This window comes from Alexandromys fortis, unplaced genomic scaffold (assembly GCF_014885135.2).
Source record: "Alexandromys fortis isolate MF-2015 unplaced genomic scaffold, M_Fortis_MF-2015_v1.1 scaffold_392, whole genome shotgun sequence".
Lineage (NCBI taxonomy): Eukaryota > Metazoa > Chordata > Mammalia > Rodentia > Cricetidae > Alexandromys > Alexandromys fortis.
Genome location: NW_026068295.1, coordinates 173,857 through 185,945, shown reverse-complemented (window position 1 = coordinate 185,945; position 12,089 = coordinate 173,857). Strand labels below are relative to the sequence as shown.

The 12,089-nt window shown below is 40.3% G+C and overlaps 1 protein-coding gene across 50 annotated transcripts in view; it reads left to right on the top strand.

Moving 5' to 3' along the window:
- The window catches only part of Muc16 (mucin 16, cell surface associated), a 187,966-nt gene that overhangs the window by 66,030 nt on the left and 109,847 nt on the right, over positions 1-12,089 (top strand). For all 50 annotated transcript variants that reach the window (XM_050132491.1, XM_050132490.1, XM_050132488.1 and 47 more), the window contains 11 exons: positions 4,163-4,198; positions 4,726-4,850; positions 4,934-5,001; positions 5,973-6,145; positions 7,491-7,526; positions 7,758-7,820; positions 9,625-9,749; positions 9,870-9,937; positions 10,902-11,074; positions 11,720-11,755; positions 12,010-12,072. In XM_050132491.1, coding sequence (XP_049988448.1) covers positions 4,163-4,198; positions 4,726-4,850; positions 4,934-5,001; positions 5,973-6,145; positions 7,491-7,526; positions 7,758-7,820; positions 9,625-9,749; positions 9,870-9,937; positions 10,902-11,074; positions 11,720-11,755; positions 12,010-12,072 — 966 coding nt within the window. The remainder of the gene's footprint in view (positions 1-4,162; positions 4,199-4,725; positions 4,851-4,933; positions 5,002-5,972; positions 6,146-7,490; positions 7,527-7,757; positions 7,821-9,624; positions 9,750-9,869; positions 9,938-10,901; positions 11,075-11,719; positions 11,756-12,009; positions 12,073-12,089) is intronic.

Here is a 12,089-nt window from a genome sequence, read left to right as displayed (position 1 = left end):
TTTCAGACTCCACAGAACATCTTAAACAGCTGCAGCTTCCAGAAACATTGCTGCCCTTAATAGATGACACACTGAATAGTGGCTAGATGTTGACAGAAAAATTGTCACAGGAAGGATATGTCAAGAACAAAAAAATTAGAAGTGGTTCATGCTTATCAAAGGACTCTGTGTGGTGAGAATTCTGCAATCGTGTTAATCTTATCAAAACACTGTGAGTTGTTATGCTCATTTACCAAGAACCATTGTACATTCAAGGAGGAAATTATTTGCCCAAGACTATAAAGTATGCCAGAATGAGAATTTCACAAATGGACACTCTGAAAAACCTCAGGCAATATGGTGAACCATCCAAACACAGCAAGCCCAAACATCTGGACAGGCAATCTCTAGCCTAATAATCTAACCTAATTTATGGTTAGTTATGTACTCCCTTATAGCCACTTGAAGGTTACCTTCATTTATAACGTGAAATGCATATTTCCCTGTATTATTTAGACCACATACTGTTTTGTGTCCAGAAGATATTTTTCTGTTACTGTGACAGAATTCCCTGATCTAGATGCAGTACACATCTGCAGCCATTACAGGAATGTTGCACATATGACCTTACCGTGGTTGTGACTACATGCACAAGAATTGAACAAGATCACAACAGCTGAAATACCATCATGGATGAGGAAGTCGGATTTGTGTTGTCTATGCACACACGGGTGTGGGGCCATCTACTAGGGGAAGGTTGACTTAAGGTCCTTAGTCAATCCCTAAAGAAAATTGACTCTTTTTTTCCTTAGCATCACCTGCCACTAGTGTTTCAAGTAGGATTTGGAGCTCTTGAGTCCCATGTCTTTAGAAAGAAGGCTTTATGTTGGCTTACATTGGGACAACCCACCATGGTAGGGAAGTCAATGCATCAGGATCTTGCAACAAGTTGAATCATATCTGCAGTCCTTAACTACAGAGGGAGAGGAGAGAAATAATGGTACTCAGCTAGCTTTCCACTTTCTTAATACTTCAGCAGTCTGTGCAGGAAATGGAATCACCCATATTTACAGTGGGTCTTCCCATCTCAATTAACCTAAACAATCCCTTAAGGGCATGCCCAAAGGCTCACCTAATCCACATAATCCTTCACAGGTGTGCCTCAAGGCTTGCCTGCTATGACACTATATCCTGTTAAACTGACAGTGATAAAGGTTAAAGAACAACGTTTACTACAAAATGTAGGCTAAAACAGTATTTTTTTCACAGTATGAGTGCTGTGGAGCGTCAGATTATTTTGTGTGTGTCATGATTCATAAGCCGTGGAATTGCATCAGGTGTTTGTGTTGTGTTTACAGAAATGGATGAAGAGATAGATGTATGATTACTTAGGAAGTCAAATGAGATAAGAGAAAAAACTGGAAATTCTTGGATCTTTGTCTAGATCTGATCTGTATTTTCAGCTTTTAGATAAAATAGCAGGAATAGAATCAATGATCCAGAAAGATAGGCATGGAAAGTTCTTTTCATAGCCCCCCCCACTCCTTCTTTCCACTTGCTCCTCTTCCTTCTCCTCCCCATCCTTCCCCTCCATATCTTCTTTATGCTCCAGGGAAATAGAAATGAAAGTTCCTTTCTTGACTTTCTCTTCCTTTTTTTCTCTCATGGGGTACACCTCAGAGGTGGATCCCTTGCTTAGTATGCAAACGGCTCAAGATTCAATCTCCAGCACACACACACACACACACACACACACACACACACACACACACACACACACTTCTTTTTCACTTTCTGTCAAAATCCAATGTTAGCAATTTTATTTGATATCCCATCTTTTTTACCTTTAAAGAATTCTATTTCTTTCATCCAAATTTCCTCAGTTTCTCAAGCCATAACCACTTCTCTCTCTCTCTCTCTCTCTCTCTCTCTCTCTCTCTCTCTCTCTCTCTCTCTCTCTCTCTCTCTCTCTCTCACACACACACACACACACTGCATGTATGTGTATATTTGTGTATTTGTGTGTTTCAAAGCACATGTGTGGAAGTCAGAAGAAATTATCAAAATACTAGTCCTTGCATACTGCCTCTTTTGAGACATGGTATCTTTGTTATCCACCATATATACTTCAGGATAGTTGATCCATGAACTACTTGAGTTCTCTTGTCTCTACTCTTTATCTCACTATAATCTCACTATACAATACTGAGTTTAAAGACACTCAGGCTACATAGTGAGCTTTTATGTAGGATATAAGCACATGACCTTAGGTCCTCAAACTTGTATGATCTAGTTTCATTTCTATAACTGTTGAATACTGTAACTAGAAGCAATTCTAGAGAAGAAAGAATCTATCTGTTTTAGAATTCCAGATCACACTCCATCCCTGAGAGAAATCAAGGGAGAAATTAAAGTCGGGCCTCCTTCTTTTATTCCTCCTGTTTCTTTTCCTTCTCTCATTTCCCCTTCCTCCTCCTCCTCCTTCTCCTTCTCCTCCTCCTCCTCCTCCTCCTCCTCCTCCTCCTCCTCCTCCTCCTCCTCCTTCTCTTCTTATCTCCCTTTTCACACACCTCCACCATGAAAATAGTTATAGAAACATTTTTTTTCTTGGTATCCTCCTTTTCTTTCTGGGATGAAGCTCAGAGGCAGGTAACTTGCATACTTTGCACAAATATCCAGGTTAAGGGATATCCCTGTATGGGATATTCCTGTGAGCATCCTGTCTCTAACCAGAAAGCCTACTTTAGAGCCAATGAAGTGCAGTAGAAAATATGAAAGATGTTTGTTGCCAGCTGACATTCAGTCTTATACTTAACTAGGTTTCTTACACAGCCCAGTACTACCACTTGCCTGTGATGTGGCTGTCCACAGTGGGATGCATCTTCTTGTATCAATTAATCAAGACAATCCCCAGTACACATCCCTACAGATCAATCTGAACTAGGTAATTCCTCAGTTGTCATTCACTTCCAAGACTATTCTAGATTGCATCAAGTTGACAGTTAAAGGTATCCAGGACTTATAGCAACCGCTTTTCTACTGCGCTATCTTCACAACTCTCAACCTCTCTGTTTGCATCCCCATGTAACTCTCCCACAACATACTTCAATTTTATCAACTCTGTTATAAATAATATACATACACTAAGGAAGTATCATAAAATTTTGTTAAGTAAAAAGAAGCTAAGTGAGCAAAGCTAGATTTAAACTAAACTATCTTTCCAAATATAGAATATATAAATATGCTTAGGGCACACACTCTTTCATAAATATATTTTTACCTTTGCAATGTATGAAATATTGCTGTGGCGTAGTATAGTCTCATCAAAACATAGGCATCTATTATTATTGTATATGTTTTTTATTTCAAAATTATTTTTCATTTTGTTTTCATTTATTAAACTTTTCCTTGAATAATTTCAGAAATATATATGATGCATTGTGTTTACTCTAGCTCACTACTTTGCTACTTCCATTCCACTCTTCCTGACTTCCTCCTCCTTACAGGTCCCTTTTGCACATTCATGTCTTTTTTGTTTTGTTTTGTGATCCACTAATTTTAATCAGGACCATATATGCAGCCTCAGGTTTGGGACTGTACATTGGAGACTGGTGGATACCATTCCTCTCCCAGAATTTATCAGATGCCAAAAGTTCATCAGTGATGAGAAGGACTTCATGAATTCTTAATTTGTGTTTGGTGTCAATAGGTCCAGTGCAGGTAGCCACACTGCCATGAGATTGTATTTATAATAACTGTGTCATACCCTGATTTTTTTAGATAAAATTACATTTATTTAACTATGTATTTGTGTGTGTACATGCATAAGCTGATGTACATATTGAAGTTAAAGGAACACTACCAGAGACAAGTTCTCTCCTTCTATCGTGTAGGTTCAAATTCGGATGGTCAGGCTTGGTGCCAAGTACTTTTATCTAATGAACAATCTTGCCAGCTTTATTATTATATATTGTTTTAGTAAAATTAATGGTGATGATGTTTATCATGAGTATTATCACAGGATAAAGCACATAATGAGGGCTAAGTAAGATGTCGTCGTTGCTCTTTATATATAAATCTCAGACTGTTGCATAATGACTTCACCTTCTAGGCCTACCCTCTTTTCGTCTCTTAGTGCTTACATAAATGTACCTTTTCATTACTCTTTCTTTTCTATCTACAGGTTATAACCGTCGGTACTGGACCACCCCCACAAACAGTGAGTACTCAGTCAAAACTGATGCCCCAGTATCTCCAGGACCCCCTTCCCTAGAATCAGCTCCATAAAAGAGAAATTTACAATATTTATTTCCATATGTTCCATACCCATGTTGTCAGATCCAGTCAAAATATATAGATAACCCAAGTATCTGTGAGTAGATTAATGGATAAAAACAAATACAATGTATTCATCGAGTCAGATATTATAAGCCCTAAAAAGAAAGAAATTCTCACGTTTAACATAGATAATATTGAGAATATCCTCACAAAAAGAGAAATGTGTATGATTTTCCTCATGAAAGATTATAAAATAGTAAAATTCATATTCATATAAAATTCATAGGGGTTGATACAAGTTAGGGAAAGACAAATAGGAGTTTTTTAATTATTTAGTGTTTTGGTTTTGTATGATGAGACAATTTTGAATACTGGTTACAGAGCAACTAAATGCAAGCATCCCTTCGACTATAGCTGTCCTGGGTTCCAGTGCATATTAGACTCCCCACTTTCTCTTTTCTGCTACAGGTACAAGCCCATCTCTGGAACTCTTCACCCTTAACTTCATTATAACCAATCTGCACCATACAGAGGGCATGAGATACCAAGGATCAAAAATATTCAACAGCACAGAGAGGATCTTGAATCGATTGGTCAGAACTCCCTCAAACTCACCCTGTCTCATTTCAATTTTGTACTCCTTGGCCCCTTAAATCATCTTCCCTTTTGTCCACAGCTCAAGCCCCTGTTCAAAAACACCAGTATTGGGTCCCTTTATTCTGGTTGCAGACTGACCTTACTGAGGTATGTACTTCAGAGTAGATATGCAGGGCATGTATACAATAACCATGAACTGATTCCTAACTTCCTGATCCTGGTGTTCTAGGAGGAGGTGACATCCAACTCCTCTCCAGTCCTTTCCTTTTCCGACTGAAAAAGATAAGACTCCATTTTCTTTCAGGAGACAATGATGTACCATTTTATTGAGCACTCCCTGCTAGGTTTTCTTATAATTTCATTATGTTACTGTAGTAAAATACTCTGACAAAAAAGCAATATACATACAGAAATGTTTATTTGGTTTACATCATGTGTAAAAGTTAGAGTGTAAAGGGCTTGAGACAACTGGTCACGTCATACCCACAGTGAAAAATAGAGAAAATTTAATACACTCATCTGTCTGCTGGCTGCTTGCTAGTCTTCTTCACTCCTACAAGCTCAAGATTGGTTCCTGGATCTTCCTACATCAATTAACAAACAAGATCATTTCTCACAGGCTTTGTGACAAACTGACCTGATCCAGTTAATTCCTCATTAAGACTTTCCCCAGGCAATTCCGGCTTGTGGCATATTGACATTTAAAACTAAGCATCACAGTTCTGAAAGTCTTGATTTATTCCACACACAAAAATAAGCCTTAGAGATGTGGAGAAACATATCTGGCATTGTGCAATGGCTGAATAGGAGTTAAGCCAATTGAAATTGCTTTCTATTACCTTGTTTTCAGACTTCTTTTCCCACCTCCATTGTCACAGTTCTGTTATCCGGGCATGGAGTCATGCTATAGATGTCGTAAAAGGATAGCACAAATACTGGCATGTTTAATTCTGTATTTTTTTTCAAGGACCTTGGCACTGTTATTAATTGTATTCTTCTGGCACTACGGCCATTAATTGTTCATCGGTAGTGCCACTTTTCTTCTCCCTCAGTGAAGGTTTTCTGAGCCTCAGCTTGGAGTTTTCATCACCATCTCTCTGTCTCCCTTCCTTCCCCAGGCCTGAGAGAGATAGAACAGCCACTGGAGTGGATGCTGTCTGCACTTACCATTCTGATCCCATGGGCCTTAGGCTGGACAGAGAGAAGCTGTACTGGGAAGTGAGTCATAATACCCAGGGTGTTACCAAGCTAGGATCCTTCACTCTAGAAAAGGACAGTCTGTACATCAATGGTAAGCATCTTCTTACGATCCATAAGCTGAAGATGAGGGTGTTACCCTAAGATAAGTGGGCTCTCTTATTGGTCACAAAACCCTTCCTATATGTATCGTCAACCTGAGCGACAATATGCAGCTGGCACACAAACTTGGACTATTCAAGTCATTCTCTTTTCTCTGCGTCACTGCATTACAAAGGCATTATTTGAACACTTTTCTACCCTACAGAAGCTTTCTTCTATCCACATCAAAGACCACATCTGACTGAAGCCTATTGTAGTTCAGTAGTGGTTCAAGTCTAGGGGTGTTTATTGTTTTGTTTTGCTTTGCTTTGTTTTACTTTGAGGTAAGTCTTGCTATGTGACTAAGACTTTCCTAGAATTAAACATGTAACCCAGTCTATCCTCAAACTGATGAGTCTCCTGCTTCAGCCTCTCCCGAGCACTGGGGTTAGAAGTGTGTAATCTGTACCTATCTATGTTATATCTATGCAGAGCTAAAACTTCTCTACCATGCTTGCTATGCATCAGGCCATATTCTCTGAGCTCTACTTCCTCCATTAGTGGCTTTCATTTTAAAAACTTCATAGTGAGCTGTAAGCTTTGAGTATACCTGGTATGTTCAGGGTCATGGTTTGAGCTCCAGTACTATGAGGAAGACGGGGAGAAGGGCAATGAATAGGGGAGTGAAGGAGAAGAAGCAAAAGCAGAAACAAGAAGCATTTACCAGGTGAGGTGGTCCCTGTTTGCAATCAGCACTTAAAAGGTGAGATGGGAGATTTTCTGCAAGTTTGTGCTCAGCCTGGGTTACATCCAGAATTCAAGACCTGCCTGGCCTACAAACTACAACTATATCTCAAATAAAACAATGATTCCGTCTCAAACAAAACAAAAGCAAGAAGTTGAATCTTTCATGCTTTTCTGTATGGACTCTGAAAAATAGCAATTTACAAACTTATGTGGTAGAAATTGGAATGTGTTTAAACTGTAAGTCCATGAGAACAGTGACTGTTCTCTTGATGACACTTAGATTTTATTTTTGTTCTTTGTTTTGGGGGTTGTGTGTTTGTTTGTTTGTTTGTTTTGAGACAGGGTTTCTCATCTCTCTGTGTAGCCATGGCTGTTCAGGAACTCATTCTATAGATCAAGCTGATCTGGAACTCATAGAGAGTCTCCTGCCTCTGCCCTTGGAGTGCTGGGATTAAAGGCATGTGCTACCACTGTTCAGCCAATAACACTTGAATTCTAAGTGCCCCACTGTACAGACTTGAAATCTCAGCTGGAAATGGGGCTGATGGACCTCAGCTATGTCATACATATTTCTGTACTTACATCCTGATTCTCTCCTTTTCTTGTTGTAGATTTTACCCATCAAACCTCTGCTCCCACTTCCAACAGTGAGTATTTAAAAGTCTGATGATTGTGTTCACTACACCCTGTGGGAACAGTAGCTGATCCATGTCTTACTGAATCCAAGGTCACAGAGAAGAAAAAATAAATTAAAGGCTGGACTGTCATTAACACTATCATATATATTTATGGCCTGATTTGGAGAGCAAAGATGCTCCCTTGTGACATTCATGCATTACCTCAAATACCATTTTTTACTCTAGTCAATTTCTCCTCAGCTCCTGTGACGTCATCTCGGTCTTTCAAAGGAACCTCTACTGCACAACCTAACCTCTCCACAGGTAGGTCATTTCTCTCTGCTACTCCTTCTGGGAAATCAACTATCCCAGTTTCATAGATAGAACCTTGGGGAGATGATTGAGGAAACCTAGAATGTTAATGGTGCTCCTGTTCTATGCATTTCTCAAAAGCTATTCTCAAATTTTCCTCCGTATCAATCTCAGATAACTTGTTTACCCTCTCAGTGCCTTAGTTTTTCCAACCAACAAATGAGGCATTTCTTTAAAAGACTAAGACTTAAAAGGTCACTTTTTAAATCTTACCACTTGTAGCTTGGTAGTAGAATGCTTACGTCATGTGCCCAAGCCCAGGATTTGGATTTATTTTAATTTTATTTTTGTGACTATGTATGTATCTATATGAGTTATGCCATGCGTGTGCAGGTGGCCAGAGGTGTCTGATACGCAATGGTTGGAGCTGTCAGAATTTGTGAACCACCCGATGTGGGTGCAATGAAAATAATTTTGTGGTTGGGGGTCACCACAACATGAGGAACTCTGTTAAAGGGTGGACACATTAGGAAGGTTGAGAACCACTGTTCTAGGGGGTGTCAAGTTGACAAGTAATGCTGAGTGGGTAATAGTTATATAAGCACTAATTTATGCATGTATTTTTATAGCATTTTATCATTTGAACAGAGTCCTAAAGCCACTACCACAATTAAGGTCTAGAACTGCTCAATCCTCACAAAAGTGTCCTCCCACCAATCCAACCATTAGGAATCACTGATATATTTTCCTTCTCTGTAGTAATATTATCTTGAATTATTATTATGTATTTCATTACATAAATGAAAAAATACAAGGTATGACTTTTGGGATCAGCTTATTTTTCTACTTGTCCCAATGTTCTTGAGGGATTTTAGTCTCTCCTAGGCAAGTATTCTACCACTTATACCCATATTTCATTACCCCCACCCCTTTAATTTTGATACATGATCTTACTATGCAGCCCAGACTGGCCTCTAACTTGCAGTGTTTCTACCTTTGCCTATTGTGATCTCTTTTGTTACTTACACACAATCATCTAACCTTTATAATTTCCCTATACATTTTGCCTCTCCTTATTTACAGTGGATGGCAGTAAACATATTCACAGATGTATGGCTAGTGATGGGGTCAGGGATGTTTTGAAACTAACTCTAACTCAGCATTGTCCTATAACCATGATAAGAAAGTCTATAGAGGCTTCAGTATTCACCAAAGGACAAGTTCTGGGAATGACGTGTTTGAACTTGTGAGAGAAGGCTTCCCTAAGGGATGTAGTTAGGTTGATATTCAAAAGGTTTGTTAAATATTGAATCTTCTTCAATTACCAGCATTTCCTGTTCTGTTTCTCCAAACCATGAAACTTCTCTGAGTTTGTTTTTTTAGCCTTTGATGGGAGCTTGTAAGGGTTGAACCTCAATTCCTAGTCAGTTACCCTGGCTCACACACTCACACAAGAACTTTCTCCTGTGTCTGTGACAGACTCTGCCAGAGTTCAGTAGCTCTGTTTGTATTTATACAGTTAGAAGTTCATCTCAGCATTGTACTTTCACCATCTCAAAGCCTTCCTTTGCATCAACATTTGGCACTCTTGAGAACTGTGCTCCTAAATCTCTACCTATTTGAAAGTGAAAAAGCAACATAGTTGCTAAATATGACCAATGTGTACCATGTTTCTTAATGAAGCTTCTGTTCTTCCTGTCCTAGGTCCCATGATCTGATTTCTTGTTTCAAACTTCCTGTCTTGAGCCTCAGAAGATTTCTTAGAGGTAAGACCAAGTGTATCCTACACATGACCCTTTCTCCACTCTCATTGCAGTGGCTACTCCTGTTTTTGCACAGTTCACGCTCAACTTCACCATCACTAACCTGGAGTTCAAGGAAGACATGCTATACCATGGCTCCAAGAATTTCAACACTCTGGAGAGAGTCCTCCAGCACCTGGTGAGGGGCCCATTTCATCTTAGGCCCAACTTTCTCTGACCCTGCTCCTGTCACCTGGGTCACAGCTCTTTCTGGCTTTGCTCTGTGGTTCGTTCTTATTTCCCCTCTCCTTTCTCACAGCTCAAATCCCTGTTCAAGACCAGCAGTCTGGGATCCCTCTATGCAGGCTGCACACTAGTGTCACTCAGGTAGGTCCATCCCCAATGCAAACTCAGCCGAATGGGGGATGGAACTGAGCAGTGGGCTTCCCAACTGTTTGGCTGTATTTACAGTCACCACAGTCTGACTATGAAATCTTAACAATATCATGATGATGGGGCAGATTTGTTATCCTGACTATTCAAGAGATTATGTTAGCCTTATGAAACAGCAAAGGAAAAAGCCTCAGAGGCAGCAAGTTAGCAAGTTCAAGCCCAGCCCACTGATAAAACTCACTGACACCTTGTAAAAAGGGAAGAATGGAGATGTTGCTCAGTGAGAGAATTCCTGCTTAGAATTCATCAAAGAGGGACTAGAATATAGAGGAAATATATAGTACATGCTTGGAATCTGCCAATGTGAGGTTGGATTCCTTCTCTAATTGTGTGTGTGTGGGAGGGGGGGTAAAACATTAAGGCTTTCTAATGTTAGACAGATCCAAAAACAGGCATCTCTTCCCAATAATATAAGAGCTGTGATTCCCCTTAGAAATCTCCAGACCTAGTGTTCCATAGCACCTGAGGTAACTAACTTTATCCTTCTGAATGCCAGATATCTAAAGTACAGTGTTACGACCATCTCTTCTGAGGCCACTTCCGCTCATTAGAGCTTGGCTCTCAGAACCTCATGTCTGCCGGAACCAGTGACAAGCTCAGTTATCCTATGGATAGTTATCATGTGGATTTCTAACCCCTATCAGTACTACCCTCTTTTTGTCTGTCACACATTTGAAGAGGCTTCCTCTGCAACATACAAAGATGACTGTCCTTGTGATCCTAGCTATTGGTTATGGTGTTTATTTTCCCCAAGGCAACTTCCTTGTTAGAATTTCCTAATTGTTTTGAGTTAGGAGCTGTAGTTGGGCCTCCTACTACAAGGATCTGTCAGAAAGAGAGAAGAAAGAACAAAGAGTAGGAGGCAGAGCTACCCCAACTATGTTCTATACTTACCCAGGTCTAAGAAAGACAGAACGGCCATCACAGTGGATGCCATCTGCACATATCACTTTGACCCCAAAGGCTACAGATTGGACAGGGAGCAGCTCTACTGGGAGCTGAATGGGTTAACTCATGGTGTCACCAGACTGGATCCCTACACCCTGGATAGGGACAGCCTCTACGTTAATGGTAAGCCTCTGGATGTGGCTGGAGTTTCTTCTTAGATAGGCAGCATCTTCTCTCCAGCTTTGGTCACCCTTCCTGCCTGGCTCTTAAGGGCTTAGCCATGTGCTCAATAGGTGCTGGCTCAAACTGGGATCTCATTTGTTCCTCGGTGTGAACTGACCCCACCCTTACCTGATAGTGAGTCTCTGATATGCCTCACTTCATGAATCCCAATCCATTATGTATCCTTAATTCTCTCTGGTACTTGTGTCAGTTACTTTTCTCATTACAGATGCCTGGCAGGAACAACTTAAGTCGAGACAGATTTATTTTGGCTCATAGCTTTATAAGGGACAATCCATCATGGAGGGAATTTATGGTTTTTGAAACAGTTCCTCCACAGCAGTGCTAGCTCACAGTACTACTTGTTACAGATCAGAAAGCACAGATTCTAAAACAGAACCCAGTGTCGTATGTCTTTAAAAGGCCACCATTGATGATTTATGACCGCCAACTAGGTTCCATGTCCCTGAGATTTTGCAGCCTCCCAAAGCTGTGCTACCAGCTTGGGAATGATTGTTTGAGTCCCAGGGAATGTGAATGCAAACCACAGGAGTACATTTCTCTCTCTCAACCCTGACCCTCTCTTATCCTCGTTTGTTACTGCAGGTTTCACCCATCAGAGCTCTGCACTTATCAGCAGCAGTGAGTATTCAACAGATGTTCCAGCAACTCCAATCCTACACCAAGCAAAGCAGAAGCTGACCCCTCCTAATGCCTCCATTTGACTGGAGCAAGAGATCTGGGAGGGCAGTTATTGACTTCCTTCTCTGTCTGCACTTCCAAGACAGTCTCAGTTCAAGCTTTGTGTGAAAAAAATTTACATAAATCCTCTCTCTTTTCTGGCATTTCTACTATGAGAGTGCCTTGCTTTTCCACTAATGATGGTTTCTTTTTAGCTCCTGGGACTACGACAACAAATCTGGGAACCTCTGGAGATCACTCCTTCCCCAAAACCACAGGTATGTACCAATATGTG